The sequence below is a fragment of the Oncorhynchus mykiss genome, chromosome 3 (genome assembly GCF_057628025.1).
Source record: "Oncorhynchus mykiss isolate SJ-2025 chromosome 3, ASM5762802v1, whole genome shotgun sequence".
In the NCBI taxonomy this organism is placed as follows: Eukaryota; Metazoa; Chordata; class Actinopteri; order Salmoniformes; family Salmonidae; genus Oncorhynchus; species Oncorhynchus mykiss.
Window position 1 is genome coordinate 48,080,643 of NC_143024.1, and position 20,162 is coordinate 48,100,804.

The window sequence follows — 20,162 nt, forward strand, 5'->3', positions numbered from 1 at the left end:
GGCCACTAAAATTGGGGACTGTCCCTGGTAATCAGGGACGTCTGGTCACCCTATACACAGTGTATACATTCAGCCAGCCTATATGAGAGCTGAAGGCATGTGTGTCGTGCCTCTCATCCCCTACCAGCCTCCACTCTACAGGGGGGTGAGAACCAGAATGACTCCCAACTGCCCCTCTACTGGTCCTGCTGGAAACGCGAGGGCGACTATGACGTCTACCTGTCCCTCCCTGTCTACCTGTGCCGGCGGGATGGCAGAGGCCTGCGGTCAGGTAAAACAAAGGATGCCCACCAATGCCCCTCTTCACTGGCATCGCCGCAGCAACGGTGCCCACCTTGTCTCTCTAACGTCTTCCCAAGCCTGCGTTGTATGTGTGGCTGTATGCCACACCCCTGTTAACGTCAACCTTCTGGTTACTTGCGTCATCATATTTCATTATCCTGACTTGAAAAGCCTCATGCCAAACGCTACCTGGATGCAACTGATGGACTAACCTATAACGGCCTGGATTGAGTGCTCTCTCCTGCTCATGCCACGTTAGGCTGCATGCGCGTAACAAGGTTGAGTGAGGTGTGCGTGTAAGTGGGTGTACGTGGGCGTCTGACCACCATATGTGTACTACTACCTCTGGCATGTGAATGGGGGAGTAACTGAGTGTCTCCCGTGATGGCTACCTGTGGCAGCCCAGCGCAGACCAGGCTGCCCCATAAAGGCTAATCCACACATCTGCTCTGGAGCGAGAAAGGAGAGGGGCTTGACTGTTTAAAGCAGATGTTAAAATCCAGTCCAGTATGCTTCATGTCTGGCGCTCAATCAGTCTGCTGCTGTGATCTATTGTACTCCAATGCAGTATGTCTCCATGGCTTTGTATTTTAAAGCTATTTCATGTTGACACATTCACCAGCAACTGCATCGAGCTTATGTATTTAAAGGTTTGCATGCAATCGCAAAATGTCTATTCCAGCTTGGTTGAACAGAGTTTTTTTAATAATTCTCAGTTCAGAGATGCTAAGAAGCGATGGATGCATACTGGCCAATTCGATTTGTATATGGTCTGTGTGTGTTCTAGTGCATGTGTACTTATTCAAACCCTCACTCAGTCATGTGACCTGGATTTGTGGACCTATGCATTCATGTGGACTCAGTCATGTGATCTGGGTGTGTATATCCATTCATGTGCACTCACCCATGTTACTTGGGCTCGATCTTACATGTAAATGGAGACGTTAACAAGCTTGTGCACTCACTTGATCCGCAGTTGAAAGCCCAGATATAGGTTAATAAAGTAAGTGAACGTGTGTTTATCAGTGTGTGACACATTCAATAAACTGTTTCTCCATCACACAGGCAACCTCACCCAGGCCGGTACCAGACTGGTGCCAACTAAGCCCTCCCCACCGATGCCCCCCAAGAGGACCACCCCTGTCACAAAGCGCAACCCGGAGGACCCGTCTGCGTCCACCCAGTCTGTCTCCACCCCCTCCCCTTCCCTGCTTTCTCCTGAGGACCATCATAACCACTCAGCAGGCTTCCAGATGCCTCCCCCGTCCCCGCCCTTACCCAACCACATCCCCCCTTCTCCACCCCGCCAGCATCTGCAAGCACACTACCTCCACCACCAGCACTCCTACCAACATCCCATCCCCCAGCCCTTGCTCTTTGACCCCCCCAGCCCCACCAGTGAGCCCCCCCAGCGGCCGTCCCCCGTCCCCCTGCACATCATGATCCAGAGGGCCCTGTCCAGCCCCGGCCCGGCCCAGCCACATCCCGACGGCTCCCAGCGCTCAGCTCACTCCCTGCTCTTCGAGACACCGCCTGAGTACCAGGGGGACCGCAGCCGGCCCCTAGCCGTCAGCATCCAGCCTCTGAAACTGTGAGTCCTATATGTCACTGTGGGTATTTCCTCCATGTTCTAGACTTGAGTAAAAATCACACCTGAAACAATAGATGTAAAGTTGGCAAGACCTTATATGAAAGGATCTAGCCACACAATCTTTCTGTAATGCCAATGATTTATTATCAGATTTATTATCATCAATATGTGACTGACGGCTTTTCCTATTTCTGTTGAAAACTCATCTGGTCTCCATCGCTCCATTTCTCATGCTATCAGGGCTGAGGATGACTACTCGGAGGAGGAGGAGGAGGAGGAGGATGAAGAAGAGGAGGAGGAGGAGTATGATGGGGAGCTGCCCCAGCCAGAGCTGGAGCCACGGAGCAGGAGGTGCATGGTGGGAGAGCCCAGCATCAATGTCATCCCTGAGGGACCCAACAGCAGTGAGGAGGAGGAGGAGGAGGAGGAAGAACAGCAGGACTTGCAAAGGGACGACAGCGACTCGGACGGGCCAGTGCGCTATAAAGATGAAGATTCAGACGAGGATGAGGAGGATGAGCCTCCACCCAGTATGTATCTCTGTCTCACTTGAATTGCTTTATGGATAAACATTTATACTCAGATATAGCAGCATCTTTAAAATACTGTAAAAGTATATATGCCACCTATCAGACACATTTTAGACGTGAATTACAGTAGAGTGAGCGCATACACTTTTTGTATGTGACTATTGATCCCTAGGGAATTTACCCCTCATTTGTCATTGTTAGCACTGCACTCTTACCAATTGAGCCGCACATGATACCTATACAGTACCAGTCAAAAGTTTGGACACATCTACTCATTCCAGGGTTTTTCTTTCTACATTGTAGAATAATAGTGAAGACATCAAAACTATGAAATAACACATATGGAATCATGTAGTAACCAAAAAAGTGTTCAACAAATCAAAATATATTTCATATTTGAGATTCTTTATAGTAGCCACCCTTTGCCTTCATGACAGCTTTGCACACTCTTGGCATTCTCTCAGCCAGCTACATGAGGTGGAATGGAATGCATTTAAATTCAAAGGTGTGCCTTGTTAAAATTAATTTGTGGAATTTCTTTCCTTAATGCGTTTGAGCCAGTCCGTTTTGTTGTGTTAAGGTAGGGGTGGTATACAGAAGAAAGTCCCATTTGGTAAAAAAGACCAAGTCCATATTATGGCAAGAGCAGCTGAAATAAGCAAAGAGAAACAGTCCATCATTACTTTAAGACATGAAGGTCAGTCAATGTGGGAATTTTCAAGAACTTTGAAAGTTTCTTTAAGTGCAGTTGCAAAAGCAATCAAGCGCTATGATAAAACTGGCTTTCATGAGGACCGCCATAGGAAAGGAAGACCCAGAGTTACCTCTGCTGCAGAGGTACAGTTACCAGCCTCAGAAATTGCAGTCCAAATAAATGCTTCACAGAGTTCAAGTAACAGACACATCTCAACATCAACTGTTCAGAGGAGGCTGTGTGAATCAGGCCTTCATGGTCGAATTGCTACAAAGACACAACTACTAAAGGACTCCAATAAGAGGATGAGACTTGCTTGGGCCAAGGAACACAAGTAATGGACATTAGACACATGGAAATCTGTCCTTTGGTCTGAGTCCAAATTAGGTAGGCTTGATTACCAACAACGACGAGACGGCCTACAGGGAGGAGGTGAGGGCCCTCGGAGTGTGGTGTCAGGAGAATAACCTCACACTCAACGTCAACAAAACAAAGGAGATGATTGTGGACTTCAGGAAACAGCAGAGGGAGCACCCCCCTATCCACATCGACAGGACAGTAGTGGAGAGGGTAGTAAGTTTTAAGTTCCTCGGCGTACACATCACGGACAAACTGAATTAGTCCACCCACACAGACAGCGTTGTGAAGAACGAAGAAATTCGGCTTGTCACCAAGAGCCAACTGCTCCGCCCACAACCGTAAGGCTCTCCAGAGGGTAGTGAGGTCTGCACAACGCATCACCGGGGGCAAACTACCTGCCCTCCAGGACACCTACACCACCCGATGTCACAGGAAGGCCATAAAGATCATCAAGGACAACAACCACCTGAGCCACTGCCTGTTCACCCCGCTATCATCCAGAAGGTGAGGTCAGTACAGGTACATCAAAGCAGGGACCGAGAGACTGGAAAAACAGCTTCTATCTCAAGGCCATCAGACTGTTAAACAGCCACCTCTAACATTGAGTGGCTGCTGCCAACATACTGACTCAACTCCAGCCACTTTAATAATGGAAATTGATGTTAAAAAAAATCACTAGCCACTTTAAACAATGCCACTTAATATAATGTTTACATACCCTACATTACTAATCTCATATGTATATACTGTACTCTTTTTCATCTACTGCATCTTGCCATCTTTATGTAATACATGTATCACTAGCCACTTTAAACTATGCCACTTTATGTTTATATACCCTACATTGCTCATCTCATATGTATATACTGTACTCTATACCATCTACTGCATCTTGCCTATGCCGTTCTGTACCATCACTCATTCATATATCTGTATGTACATTTTCTTTATCCCTTTACACTTGTGTGTATAAGGTATTAGTTATGGAAATGTTAGGTTAGATTACTCGTTGGTTATTACTGCATTGTCGGAACTAGAAGCACAAGCATTTTGCTACACTCGCATTAACATCTGCTAACCATGTGTATGTGACAAATAAAATTTTATCTGAATTGAATTTTAGATTTTTGGTTCCAACTGCTGTGTCTTTGTGAGATGCAGAGTAGGTGAACGGATGATCTCCGCATGTGTGGTTCCCACCGTGAAGCATGGAGGAGGAAGTGTAGGGTGACACGGCTTTGCTGGTGACACTGTCTGTGATTTATTTTGAATTCAAGGCACACTTAACCAGCATGGCTACCACAGGATTTTGCAGCAATACGCCATCCCATCAGGTTTGCGCTTAGTGGGCCTATAATTTGTTTTTCAACAGGACAATGACCCAACACACGTTCAGGCTGTGTAAGGGCTATTTGACAAAGAAGGAGAGTGATGGAGTGCTGCATCAGATGACCTGGCCTCCACAATCACCCGACCTCAACCCAATTGGGATGAGTTGGATCGCAGACTGAAGCATCACCCGACCTCAACCCAATTGGGATGAGTTGGATCGCAGACTGAAGCATATGTGGGAACTCCTTCAAGACTGTTGGAAAAGCATTCCAGGTGAAGCTGGTTGAGAGAATGCCAAGAGTTTGCAAAGCTACCAATATGGCAAAGGGTGGCTACTTTGAAGAATCTCAAACATTAAAATATACTTTTTGTTTAACACTTTTTTGGTTACTACATGATTCCAGATGTGTTATTTCATAGTTTTGATGTCTTCACTATTATTCTACAATGTATAAAATAGTAAAAATAAAAACCCTTGAATGAGTATGTGTGCCCAAACTAATGACTGGTACTGTATATCTTTGTATACCTGACTCCATCTCTCTGTGGTTCTTGTTCAGGTGCTTTGGCCAGCAGGGTAAGAAGGAAAGACACTTTAGCTTTGAAACTGAGTAACCGACACGCCCCAGAGAAACATGCTCGAGAGGACAAGTCCAGCGGTCACACCGAACGATGCACTCCGGGACACACACCAGGACACACACACCAAGGGTCAACAGGGCTGACGTGGCAGAGCAGGGAGCAATGGGAGGCCATACGCACACAAATAGGCTCTGCACTCACAAGGTAATAGATAAAGCCACACAGTCTCACTATCATTTTCTTCTCGCTCTTCTCTCTCTTTCTCTCTTTTCTCTCTCCACATATACACACACCAAATCTAACACAAGATTGATGTGATACTGATATTCTAACTTCTAGGCGTCTCAGCCAGAGACCCAGTGCAGAGGAGCTGGAGCAGAGAAACATCCTTCAACGTAAGTCTTTCCAACTCCCCATCACAATTTTTTCAACAGGTGAAAGCTTAGTGGTGGAGGCGTGAAGCCCTTGCCTTCACCTGTCTGATCACGTCTAATCAGAGAACTTCCTTCCTCCCTTCCTTGAATAATGCACTTTTATGGAATTAGAATGGGGCCTAGGTTTTCACCTAATCACTGTTCAATCCCCACTGGTATTTCTCTCTCAGTAAGGATTCTTGTTATTTATATAAATGAGGCCACATTTCAAGAGCATGAGGCCACTTCTTATCATTGTGGATTAGAAGAAAAAAATTGTCAGTGTACTTTTGATTTGTACCTTTGTTAAGTCCCATTGGAAAATCCAATCTTTGTGAATAGACAACAATTGCACAATTTGGTGAATGTCTGTACAGGGTTCTAAACATTTGTTTGACTCGCTCTCTCTCTCCTTTCCAGCCAAGAACCAGGTAGACAGGCAGGCAGAGGTCCGAGAGATCAAACGTAGGCTCACCAGGAAGGTAAGACCAGTGACACACACTGTTACCTGTAATAAGATAGTTCTCTCATTTAACAAAACATTTACATATAGATGATTAACTACAGTGAATTTTTATAAAACGAGCTGAGAGAAGATGGAAGGTAGTCTTATTCAAGGGAGACTGGCAATGAGGCCCTTTATCTACTTCCCCAGATTCAGATGAACTTGTGGATACCATTTTGGCTCGCAAAACTACCTCTAACTTCATTCATACTGAACATAAATTAATCTGACTCTGGGGAAGTAGATAAAATTCATCATTGCCAAAATACTGAAGGTATCCCTTTAAACTCTTTATACAACTCCTTTAGCTGAGTCAGAGGCCCACGGTTGCTGAGCTTCAGGCCAGAAAGATCTTGCGTTTCCATGAGTATGTGGAGGTCACCACAGCCAATGATTACGATCGGCGAGCGGACAAGCCCTGGACCAAGCTAACACCCGCCGACAAGGTACAATCAGCTGTCACTCATAGCTCCCTAAATCACGGCTTGTAATGCACTTATTTATTGACACCAGTATATCTTGTTGCCCAGTAAAGGAAGTATATATTTCTGTCTCTACTTTAGTATTTAGATGTTGCCTTATGCAAGTCTTCACTATATTCATTTCCCCTCTGTCCAGGCTGCCATTCGGAAGGAGCTCAATGACTTTAAGAGCTCTGAAATGGAGGTTCATGAAGACAGTAGGATCTATACAAGGTACTTCCTCAGCTTATGGACAACATGAAGTTATATACACCATTCCATAATATAGATCTTGAATTAACATACTAAGACATTTGTTTCGGTCCCTTTAATTGGCAGCTCTTACAGCCATGGAAAATACCTTTTTGATATGTTGAGTTGTCGTGATTGATCAAATTATCATTGATGTCCCTTTCTTTAGGTTCCACCGGCCTTAGCATCCACCCCATACTGGAAAGCACTTTCTTAACCAGTGGCTGGCGGAGTCTCTGGAGAGGAGTCGTAGGGTCTTGGTGCTCCCTAAACAGACTGCCTTTTTATGTTGCTGAATGTAAGGTACAGATCATCAAGGAAGGCCCTGGAATTGACTGAACTGAAAACAGGGGGACTGAGGACCAGATGCAGTATTTCTCCCGGACATTAGGGGGAACCAAGTGCCAACAAAGTGGAGAGCTGGCAGAGGGGCTTGACCGAGAGGACTGACTGGGAGCCACTGCCAATGTGTGTTATCCCTCAGGGACTTGGTTCCACTGACAACGACCTTTTGCCTTTTTTCTGCTTTTACTCTGTATGGCACAGTTAACCCATGTTGCAGAGATGTAAATGTAATAACATTACAGTAATAATAGTCCTAATAATGACAGCTACAATAATAAACACAGTGATAATACATGTTAGAGGGGAAGCTGCAGAAAGAGGATGAGGAGGAAGACGACTGTGGGATTTGCCGTTCCCCAAGACTGGAAAAGCTCTGGGATAATTGTGTATAGATTTCTGTGATTTGTTAGACTGAAACTTTGGAGAGTTCTAATAATGACAACTGTAATGCATAATATTTTGATCACAACATAAATTACTGCATTTATTTTAACCTGTTTTGTAGTGTGCATTTTTACATTTTAGTTACTTAGCAGACGCTCTTATCCAGAGCGACTTACAAGAGCAATTAGGGTTACGTGCCTTGCTTGAGAGCAGATTTTTTTTTCCCGCCTAGTCGGCTTGGGGATTCGCACGTTCTTAACCGCTAGCCTGCCCTGCCTGTAACGTTGGGGTGAGCATTTTGAGCTGATACTAGTCATAGGAAAGAACACAATGAGGAGGTAGTTGGTGTGCTATTCTTTTTATTTGTTTCGCTCTTTTTTTGCCAGACACTGATCCCCATGCTGACAGTAGAATGCTGGTTTTTCATGTCACAGATTTCTTCAATTCGCTGCATGAGCCAACACACAGTGCAATTATTGAATCAATACATAATTCTTTTTTTATTTACGCTTTTTTATTAGATTTTTTTTGTACTTCTCTACATAGGTCAAACCATGCAATGCTGCAAATAATAGCTGTTTAAAAATGCTAAGATCATGATGGCATCTTAAATGAAATAAAATTAGAAATGTTACACATCTTTAGAGAATGTATCAAAGTGCAGTTAGCGTAGATCAGGATTTGATTAATCAAACATGAAAAAAATGTTTAGTGCATTTTACGGTTGACGGGGAATCATTTCGTCAGGAAAATGCTTTTTTATCTGGAGAAATGTATCATGCTTCTTCTGGTCAGTAGATTACAGGGTCCTTTGCTGTACAGATGCATTTAGGTTACTGTTGTGTAATTTTTTCTTCCTTATTATTTGAAAATAAATGTTAAATATAGTAAAGTATTATATGTTGCTATTTTTCTAAGTACAAAATATTACTATATAATTAAACACTACAACAATGGGAATGTCTAAGTGTACCTGTTCAGTTTTACTCATTTTTTTTTATGAAATGTAGAATTTTAGTAACTGACTATAACTAGTCAACTAGAATTAAAAACCTTAATCACTCTTTTTGTCTTGTTGTTGGACTTATGCCGTGTTCACATGCTAGTCGGAACTAGGAAACTAAGAAAAGTAAGACTTGATAACTGTTTGCGTTCAAACAATTAGCAAGTCTAACATCTTCGAGTTTCCTACTTCCGACTAGCACTTGAATGCGGCATTAATAGCTCACTTGTGAATAAATATGTGCATGCTGTACTGTAAAGTGATGGTTCACTCCAGAATGAATTGCCTAATTTAGATTGAGTCCACATCCCACCTCCTGTCGTCAATTGTGAAGATCCAGCTAAATCCTGTAATTCCAAATGAATGGGAAAGATGGGACTTCATCATTCAAGATGGTGCATCTCTCATTCATCTGGGATTCAGGCATATAGCTGAATCACAAGAACCTACAAGTGGATCTAGACTAGTTAATATGAAAACAGATCAAATACTTTCTGGGTAACTAGTACCTTACTGTAATAGATTTCCATAAAAAAAAAAATTTAAAAAAAATGCTTTTTCGAAAAACAATATTTTTCAAGCAATAATTTTTCTAGGACTAATCACGTTTACATCCAGTTTCTATGCGAGTAAGTCATACCGTATAAAAAAAATCATGACAGCTGTGACCGAAAAAGGAAGTTTCAGCACAATTTTATAAATGCTGCCATTTGTTTGTAAATATTGCGGGTCTTATTCTTGTGGTATGATGCTTGACTGCTGTTTGACAAATTAAAATATTCTCGCTCTTATCCATAATAACCTCATGTAGACTAGCCTACCTGCACAGCCTACCCACACTCTATCTGAAAACTGTGTGCATGTGCCAAGACCAGAGTAGGCACATTTGCTATTTAACGCAACAGTTTTTGTGACAAAACTATCAGAGTTGGAAATAAGATGGAAACACAAACTTTTGATTTTTATTTGGTACATGAAAACATAAGCAAAAGTATATTTTGTGTGCACCACGTCATCATGCACTGATTTATACCCGCAACAGGTCAGCTTGGTGGAAACACACCACTTTTGGGAAAATGTTCATGTTTTCGTTGTGTATTTTAGAATATTCGCATGAAAATGTGTCTCCAATTGAATGGAAATCTAGCTATTGTCTGGGTAGGGAGGGGAAAACTAGCTGTTATTGGCAGAGGTTTGGAACTCTTTGTTTTTGGTCTATTAATCAATTTACTGCATGGGGGATGTCACCATCGAAAGCTGAAACTCCTAGCCATGCAAACCTGCTGATTAGAAGGTCCTGTGTAGATTGCTTTTCAACCAGCAAATATCAGGAAATTACACTGAACACATTTTTTCACTCTTAGTGTTCGTTGCATCAGCTGATACAATTTTGACTAGCTGGGCCTTTAAATGCCCACGAGTAAAAATCCACTTTTTTGCGATGAAAGACGATAGCCAGAGTATTTATTTTTTATTTATTTTATTTCACCTTTATTTAACCATGTAGGCAAGTTGAGAACAAGTTCTCATTTACATTTGCGACCTGGCCAAGATAAGGCAAAGCAGTTCGACACATACAACAACACAGTTACACATGGAGTAAAACAAACAGTCAATAATACAGTAGAAAAATAAGTCTATGTACAATGTGAGAAAAGGAGGTGAGATAAGGGAGGTAAAAGGCAACAAAAGGCCATGGTGGCGAAGTAAATACAAGTATACCCATGATGTAAGTCAATGTTATCGTTTTAGTCAAAGTATGATATATTTGGAATCAGATTTTCCCTGAGTCTTCTGTGTCTTCCTATGAGATGACGTGCAAATTATTTTTATTTCAGGGCTGGGTTTTATGCCGCGTTCACAAGGTAATCCTACCTAGCTCACTTGCGAATAAATACGACTGTGACCTTAATTGCCTACTGTCTGTAAACTGTTAGTGTCTTAACGACCGTTCCACAGGTGTATGTCCATTAATTGTTTATGGTTCATTGAACAAGCATGGCAAACAGTGTTTAATCCCTTTACAATGAAGATCTGTGAAGATCTGCTCAGAATCTTTTTTTTTTTGCTAATTTGTTGAACACGGCATGTGATTAACTACAACCAGTTAGCAAGGCAGAAATTTCAGAGTCTCCTAGTTCTGACGAGATGTGAACTCAACATTATACAGTAGTGTGGTGGCGGGTATAGGTTTCCCAACTTGTTTTTCAGTGGGCATTGCTTGTTTCTTAAGAGTAAGCTGTAGGGGGGGGGGGTTCTAAACTGACATGGAATTGTTTTAAGATGATGATACTGTGGATCATTTAGATATTTGATTTTGAATTTAACTTTGTACATATTTTTTTATGTTTTAGGTATAAAAAGATATATAAAAAACAATTATTTTATCAAATATTGAATTTGGCCTTTACTGCTATCACCCATAGAAACACACTGAATAACACATTCATAAATGGCAAAAAAAGACCATCAAATAAATCATGAGGAAAAAGATTTTGAAGAGACAGACTGTCCTAAACACAGCAAAAAAAGAAACGTCCCTTTTTCAGGACCCTGTCATTCAAAGATAATTCATAAAAATAAAAAAAACTTCACAGATCTTCATAGTAAAGGGTTTAAACACTGTTTGCCATGCTTTTTCAATGAACCATAAACAATTAATGGACATGCACCTGTGGAAAGGTCGTTAAGACACTAACAGCTTACAGACGGTAGGCAATTAAGGTCACAGTTATGAAAATTTAGGACACTAAAAAGGCCTTTCTACTGACTCTGAAAAACACCAGAAGAAAGATGCCCAGTGTCCTTGCTCATCTGTGTGAACGTGCCATAGGCATGCTGCAAGGAGGCATGAGGACTGCAGATGTGGCCAGGGCAATAAATTGCAATGTCCGTACTGTGAGACGCCTAAGACAGCACTACAGGGAGACAGGACGGACAGCTGATCGTCCTCGCAGTGGCAGACCACGTGTAACAACACCTGCACAGGATCGGTACATCCGAACATTACACCTGCGGGATAGGTACAGGATGGCAACAACAACTGCCCGAGTTACACCAGGAACGCACAATCCCTCCATCAGTGCTCAGACTGTCCACAATAGGCTGAGAGAGGCTGGACTGAGGGCCTGTAGGCCTGTTGTAAGGCAGGTCCTCACCAGACATTACTGGCAACAACGTCGCCTATGGGCACAAACCCATCGTCGCTGGACCAGACAGGACTGGCAAAAAGTGCTCTTCACTGATGAGTCGCGGTTTTGTCTCACATGGGGTGATGGTCGGATTCACGTTTATCGTCAAAGGAATGAGCGTTACACAGAGGCCTTTACTCTGGAGCAGGATCGATTTGGAGGTGGAGGGTCCGTCATGGTCTGGAGCGGTGTGTCACAGCATCATCGGACTGAGCTTGTTGTCATTACAGGCAATCTCAACACTGTGCGTTACAGGGAAGACATCCTCCTCCCTCATGTGGTACCCTTCCTGCAGCCTCAGCCTGACATGGCCCTCCAGCATGACAATGCCACCAGCCATACTGCTCATTCTGTGCATGATTTCCTGCAAGACAGGAATGTCAGTGTTCTGCCATGGCCAGCGGAGAGCCCGGATCTCAATCCCATTGAGCACGTCTGGGACCTGTTGGATTGGAGGGTGAGGGCTAGGGCTATTGCCCCCAGAAATGTCCGGGAACTTGCAGGTGCCTTGGTGGAATAGTGGGGTAACATCTCACAGCAAGAACTGGCAAATCTGGTGCAGTCCATGAGGAGGAGATGCACTGCAGTACTTAATGCAGCTGGTGGCCACACCAGATACTGACTGTTATTTTTGATTTTGTGTCCCTTTGTTCAGGGACACATTTTTCAATGTCTGTTAGTTACATGTCTGTGGAACTTGTTCAGTTTATGTCTCATTTGTTGAATCTTGTTATGTCATACAAATATTTACACATGTTAAGTATGCTGAAAATAAAATAAATGCAGTTGACATTGAGAGGACGTTTTTTTTTTTCTTTTTATGAGGTTTCTACATTGTAGAATAATAGTGAAGACTATGAAAAACTATGAAATAACATATGGAATCATGTAGTAACCAAAAAAAAGTGTTAATCTAAATATATTTTATATTTGAGGTTCTTCAAATAGCCACCATTTGCCTTGATGACAGCTTTGCACACTCTTGGCATTCTCTCTGCTTCACCTGGAAGGCTTTTCCAATAGTCTTGAAGGAGTTCCCACATATGCTGAGCACTTGTTGGCTGATTTTCCTTCACTATGCAGTCCAACTCATCCCAATCCATCTCAATTGGGTTGAGGTTGGGTGATTCTGGAGGCCAGGTTATCTGATGCAGCAATCCATCACTCTACTTGGTCAAATAGCCCTTACACAGCCTGTAGGTGTGTTGGGTCATTGTCCTGTTGAATAATAAATGATAGTTCCACTAAGCCCAAACCAAATAGGATGGCGTATAGCTGCAGAATGCTGTGGTAGCCATTCTGGTTAAGTGTGCCTTGAATTCTAAATAAATCACAGACAGTGTCACCAGCAAAGCACCCCCACACCATAACACCACCTCCTCCCAATTTTGGGGCTTCACCATGTTTCATCGAAATGTACAGCTGTGTGTCGTCCACATAGCAGTGAAAGTTAACATTATGTTTCTGAATGACATCACCAAGAGGTAGAATATATAGTGAAAACAATAGTGGTCCTAAAACAGAACCTTGAGGAACACTGAAACGTACAGTTGATTTGCCAGAGGACAAACCATCCACAAAGACGAACTGATATATTTCAGACAGATAAGATCTAAACCAGGCTAGAACTTGTAGACCAATTAGGGTTTGCCAATCTCTCCTAAAGAACGTGGTGATCAATGTTGTCAAAAGCCACACTAAGATCTAGGAGCACAAGGACAGATGCAGAGTCTTTGTCTGACGCCATTAAAAGGTAATTAACCACCTACAAGAGTGCAGTCTCAGTGCTATGATTGGGTCTAAAACCAGACTGAAGCATTTCATATACATTATTTGTTGTCAGGAGGGCAGTGAGTTGCTGTGCAATAGGTTTTTCTAAATTATTTGAGAAAAATGGTAGATTCGATATAGGCCGATAGTTTTTTACATTTTCTGGGTCAAGGTTTGGCTTTTTCAGGAGTGGCTTTATTACTGCCACTTTTAGTGAGTTTGGTACACATCTGGAGGATAGGGAGACATTTATTATGTTCAACATAGGAGGGCCAAGCAATGGAAGTAGCTCTTTCAGTAGTTCAGTTGGAATAGGTTTCCAGTAAGCAGCTTGAAGGTTTAGAGGCCATGACTATTTTCATGAATGTGTCAAGAGATATCGGATTAAAAACTTCAGTGTCTCCATTGATCCTAGGTACTGGGAGTTCTGTGCAGACTCGGGAGAACTGAGTTTTGGAGAAATATGCAGATTGAAAAAGGAGTCCGTAATTTGCTTTCTTATAATCATGATCTTTTCGTTGAAGTTCACTTCACTGCTGAAGTGAAAGGCATCCTCTCTTGGGGAATGCTGCTTTTTAGTTAGCTTTGCGACAGTATCAAAAATACACTTTGGATTGTTCTTATTCTCCTAAATTAAGTTGGAAAAATAGGATGATCGAGCAGCAGTGAGGGCTCTTCGGTACTGTCGTTCCAAGCTAGTCGGAAGACTTCCAGTTTGGTGGAGCGCTATTTCTGTTCCAATTTTCTGGAAGCTTGCTTCAAGGCTCGGGTATACCAGGGAGCTAATTTCTTATGACAAATGTTTTTCGTTTGTACGGGTGCGACTTCATCTAGGGTATTACGCAAGGTTACCTTTAGATCCTCAGTTAGGTGGTTAATTGATTTGTGCACTCCTATGTCCTTGGGAAGGTGGAGGGAGTCTGGAAAGGCATCTAGGAATCTTTGGCTTGTCCGAGAATTTATAGTAGGGCTTTTGATGATCCTTGGTTGGGGTCTGAGCAGATTATTTGTTGCGATTGCAAACGTAATAAGAGGGTTGGCCGATAGTCCAGGATTATGAGGAAAAACATTTAGATACACAATATTTATGTCACGGGACAAAACTAGATCCAGAGTATGACTGTGGCAATGAGTAGGTCCGGAGACAAATTTGACAAAACCCACTGAGTCAATGATGGCTCCGAAAGCACATTTCCCCGGGACTGTCTGGAGAACACTGAATGTCACACAGTCCAGGAGAGACCAAAGGCTATGGTTTACAATGTTTATTTGTCCAATTATGTAGGCTACTATGCCTTTGCAGGAGCACATAGTGGCTCGCTACATAAGATGAATAATAAATAGCGTATTCCTACAAGTGGATATCGAACAATTTAAAGTGGACTTTCCTCTGCATGTCTCTGTGCTGCTCTTTCACTGACAACCAGCAGCTGTTTTCTAAAATTCCACTCTTCCAGATTTTCCAGCTATTTTTCTATAGACCCGCATCTGTGACACACATAGGGCTATATATTAGGCCTAAATTATCAAAGGCTTCAGATAAATAACTTCCCAACGATTTCTCAAGTTATGGTATTTTTGCAGTATTGTGGGGGAAATGTTTCACAGACATACAGGCTACTTTGGCCTACGATTGATTAAGCTACGAAGTATACTTAACAGAAATATAAACACAACATGTGAAGTGTTGGTTTCATGAGCTAAAATAAAATATATAAGCAATGTTCCATATGCACGAAACAGCACGATCATTACACCTTGTGCTGGGGACAATGAAAGGCTACTCTCAGTTGTCACACAACACAATGCCACAGATGTCTCAAGTTTTGAGGGAGCGTGTAATTGGCATGTTGACTGCAGGACTGTCCACCAGAGCTGTTAGAAAATGTAATGTTAATTTCACTACCATAAGCCTCCAACGTTGTTTTAGAGAATTTGGCAGTACCGACAAACGACCTCACAACCACAGACCACAGTGTAACCATGCCAGCCCAGGACCTCCACACCCGGCTTCAACTGAGGAGTATTTCTGTCTGTAATAAAGCCCTTTTGTGGGGAAAAACTGATTCTGATTGGCTGGGCCTGGGCTGGCTGGGCCTGGGTGGGAGCCCACCCATGGCTGCACCCCTGACCAGTCATGTGAAATCCATAGATTAGAGCCAAATAAATTTATTTAAATTGACTGAATTCCTTATATGAACTGTAACTCAGTAAAATCTTTGAAATTGTTACGTTTATATTTTTGTTCAGTATAATAGGCCTAGGTAGTGTCACGCCCTGACCTATCTTTGTTTTCTTTATTATTTTGGTTAGGTCAGGGTGTGACAAGGGTGGTTGATTTAGTTTTTGTAATGTCTAGGTGTTTTTGTCTTGTCTAGGGTTTTTGTATATCTATGGGGTTTTAGTATGTCTAGGTACAGTGCCTTGCGAAAGTATTCGGCCCCCTTGAACTTTGCGACCTTTTGCCACATTTCAGGCTTCAAACATAAAGATATAAAACTGTATTTTTTTGTGAAGAATCAACAACAAGTGGGACACAATCATGAAGTGAAACGACATTTATTGGATATTTCAAACTTTTTTAACAAATCAAAAACTGAAAATTGGGCGTGCAAAATTATTCAGCCCCCTTAAGTTAATACTTTGTAGCGCCACCATTTGCTGCGATTACAGCTGTAAGTCGCTTGGGGTATGTCTCTATCAGTTTTGCACATCGAGAGACTGAAATGTTTTCCCATTCCTCCTTGCAAAACAGCTCGAGCTCAGTGAGGTTGGATGGAGAGCACTGAACAGCAGTTTTCAGTTCTTTCCACAGATTCTAGATTGGATTCAGGTCTGGACTTTGACATGGCCATTCTAACACCTGGATATGTTTATTTTTGAACCATTCCATTGTAGATGTTGCTTTATGTTTTGGATCATTGTCTTGTTGGAAGACAAATCTCCGTCCCAGTCTCAGGTCTTTTGCAGACTCCATCAGGTTCTTCCAGAATGGTCCTGTATTTGGCTCCATCCATCTTCCCATCAATTTTAACCATCTTCCCCTGTCCCTGCTGAAGAAAAGCAGGCCCAAACCAGGATGCTGCCACCACCATGTTTGACAGTGGGGATGGTGTGTTCAGGGTGATGAGCTGTGTTGCTTTTACGCCAAACATAACGTTTTGCATTGTTGCCAAAAAGTTCAATTTTGGTTTCATCTGACCAGAGCACATGTTTGGTGTGTCTCCCAGGTGGCTTGTGGATATCTTTAACTCCCTACTCTTCTACATTTGCACACACTGTACATAGATATTTATATTTTTATTTTATTTTGTGTTATTGACTGTACATTTGTTTATGTGTTGTTACTCTGTGTTGTTGTTTTTGTTGCACTGCTTTGCTTGATCTTGGCCAGGTCGCTGTTGTAAATGAGAACTTGTTCTCAACTGGCCTACTGGTTAAATAAAGGTGAAATTAAAAACCATTATACAACTACCTTTTTTTGCCAAAGCTTGAGATGCTGAATTTTTGGGGGGCCAGCGTTGTTGCCAACCTTACAGAAGTCTATCATGGTACGCTAATACTAGTAAAGGCCCAATGCACTACTTTTGTTAAATAATAATGACACAAAAAAATAAAAAATAATAATATACAGTGGCAAGAAAAAGTATGTGAAACCTGAATTATCTGGATTTCTGCATAAATTGGTCAAAAATAAACAAACATAGTGTGCTTAAACTAATAACACACAAATTATTGTATTTTCATTGTCTATATTGAATACATCATTTAAACATTCACAGTGTAGGCTGGAAAAAGTATGTGAACCCCTAGTCAAATCAAATCAAATTTATTTGTCACATACACATGGTTAGCAGATGTTAATGTGAGTGTAGCGAAATGCTTGTGCTTCTAGTTCCGACAATGCAGTAATAACCAACGAGTAATCTAACCTAACAATTCCAAAACGACTACCTTATACACACAAGTGTAAAGGGATAAAGAATATATACATAAAGATATATGAATGAGTGATGGTACAGAACGGCATAGGCAAGATGCAGTAGATGGTATCGAGTACAGTATATACATATGAGATGAGTAATGTAGGGTATGTAAACATTATATTAAGTAGCATTGTTTAAAGTGGCTAGTGATATATTTTACATAAATTTCCATCAATTCCCATTATTAAAGTGGCTGGAGTTGAGTCAGTGTGTTGGCAGCAGCCACTCAATGTTAGTGGTGGCTGTTTAACAGTCTGATGGCCTTGAGAAAGAAGCTGTTTTTCAGTCTCTCGGTCCCTGCTTTGATGCACCTGTACTGACCTCGCCTTCCGGATGATAGTGTGGTGAACGGGCAGTGGCTCAGGTGGTTGTTGTCCTTGATGATCTTTATGGCCTTCCTGTGACATCAGGTGGTGTAGGTGTCCTGGAGGGCAGGTAGTTTGCCCCCGGTGATGCGTTGTGCAGACCTCACTACCCTCTGGAGAGCCTTACTGTTGTGGGCGGAGCAGTTGCCGTACCAGGCGGTGATACAGCCCGATAGGATGCTCTCGATTGTGCATCTGTAGAAGTTTGTGAGTGCTTTTGGTGAAAAGCCTAATTTCTTCAGCCTCCTGATGTTGAAGAGGCGCTGCTGCGCCTTCTTCGCGACGCTGTCTGTGTGGGTAGACCAATTCAGTTTGTCCGTGATGTGTACGCCGAGGAACTTAAAACTTACTACCCTCTCCACTACTGTCCCATCGATGTGGATAGGGGGGTGCTCCCTCTGCTGTTTCCTGAAGTCCACAATCATCTCCTTTGTTTTGTTGACGTTGAGTGTGAGGTTATTTTCCTGACACCACACTCCGAGGGCCCTCACCTCCTCCCTGTAGGCCGTCTCGTCGTTGTTGGTAATCAAGCCTACCACTGTAGTGTCGCCCGCAAACTTGATGATTGAGTTGGAGGCGTGCATGGCCACGCAGTCGTGGGTGAACAGGGAGTACAGGAGAGAGCTCAGAACGCACCCTTGTGGGGCCCCAGTGTTGAGGATCAGCGGGGTGGAGATGTTGTTACCTACCCTCACCACCTGGGGTCGGCCCATCAGGAAGTCCAGTACCCAGTTGCACATGGCGGGGTCGAGACCCAGGGACCCAGGGTACTATGGTGTTAAATGCTGAGCTGTAGTCGATGAACAGCATTCTCACATAGGTATTCCTCTTGTCCAGATGGGTTAGGGCAGTGTGCAGTGTGGTTGAGATTGCATCGTCTGTGGACCTATTTGGGCGGTAAGCAAATTGGAGTGGGTCTAGGGTGTCAGGTAGGGTGGGGGAGATATAGTTTAATGACCTCTCCAAAAGCTAATTGGAGTCAGGAGTCAGCTAATCTGGAGTCCAATCAATGAGATGAGAGTGGAGATGTTGGTTAGAGCTGCCTTGCCCTATAAAAAACACTCACAAAATTTGAGTTTGCTATTCACAAGAAGCATTGCCTGATGTGAACCATGCCTCAAACAAAATAAATCTCAGAAGTGTACTTGCATAAATATAGAAAGGGTTACAAAAGTACATCTGAAAGCCTTGATGTTCATCAGTCCACAGTAAGACAAATTGTCCATAAATGGAGAAAGTTCAGCTCTGTTGCTACTCTCCTTAGGAGTGGCCTTCCTGCAAAGATGACTGCAAGAGCACAGCACAGAATGCTCAATGAGGTTAAGAAGAATCCTAGAGTGTCAGCACCAGAAATCTCTGGAACATGCTAACATCTCTGTTGACGAGTCTACGATACGCAAAACACTAAACAAGAATGGTGTTCATGGTGGGGCACCACGGAAGAAGCCACTCCTGCGCAAAAAAACCATTGCCGCACAACTGAAGTTTGCAAAAGTGCAACTGGATGTTCCACAGCGCTACTGGCAAATTATTCTGTGGACAGTGAAACTACAGTTGAGTTGTTTGGAAGGAACACACAACACTATGTGTGGAGAGAAAAAAGGCATAGCACACCAACATCAAAACCTCATCCCAACTGTAAAGTATAGTGGATGGAGCTTCATGGTTTGGGGCTGCTTTGCTTCCTCCAGGCCTGGACAGCTTGCTATCATTGACGGAAAAAATTCAATCCCAAGTTTATCAAGACATTTTGCAGAAGAATGTTAGGCTATCTGTCCGCCAATTGAAGCTCAACAGAAATCAGGTGATGCAACAGGACAACAATCCAAAACACATAAGTAAATCAACAACAGCATGGCTTCAACAAAAGAAAATATGCCTTCTGGAGTGGCCCAGTCAGAGTCCTGACCTCAACCCGATTGAGATGCTGTTGCATGACCTCAAGAGAGTAGTTCAAACAAGACATCCCAAGAATATTACTGAACTGAAAAAAGTTTTGTAAAGAGGAATGGTTCTCTTTAAAATTCATCCTGACTGTTGTGCAGCTACAGAAAACGTTTGGTTGAGGTTATTGCTGCCAAAGGAGGGTCAACCAGTTATTAAATCCAAGGGTTCA

The 20,162-nt window shown here is 42.7% G+C and overlaps 1 protein-coding gene across 17 annotated transcripts in view; it reads left to right on the forward strand.

The window, feature by feature from the left end:
- Nucleotides 1-8,687, forward strand: part of phactr4b (phosphatase and actin regulator 4b) — a 50,873-nt gene extending 42,186 nt beyond the window's left edge. For 10 of the 17 annotated variants that reach the window (XM_036973971.2, XM_036973970.2, XM_036973968.2 and 7 more), the window contains 9 exons: nt 128-271; nt 1,348-1,873; nt 2,114-2,403; nt 5,350-5,575; nt 5,711-5,766; nt 6,205-6,266; nt 6,598-6,735; nt 6,908-6,984; nt 7,172-8,687. In XM_036973971.2, the coding sequence (XP_036829866.1) occupies nt 128-271; nt 1,348-1,873; nt 2,114-2,403; nt 5,350-5,575; nt 5,711-5,766; nt 6,205-6,266; nt 6,598-6,735; nt 6,908-6,984; nt 7,172-7,187 (1,535 nt within the window). In that variant the 3' untranslated portion in view covers nt 7,188-8,687. The remainder of the gene's footprint in view (nt 1-127; nt 272-1,347; nt 1,874-2,113; nt 2,404-5,349; nt 5,576-5,710; nt 5,767-6,204; nt 6,267-6,597; nt 6,736-6,907; nt 6,985-7,171) is intronic. The other 7 variants (XM_090229401.1, XM_036973979.2, XM_090229403.1 and 4 more) reach the window with 1 other exon arrangement.
- Nucleotides 8,688-20,162: the final 11,475 nt, after the last annotated feature.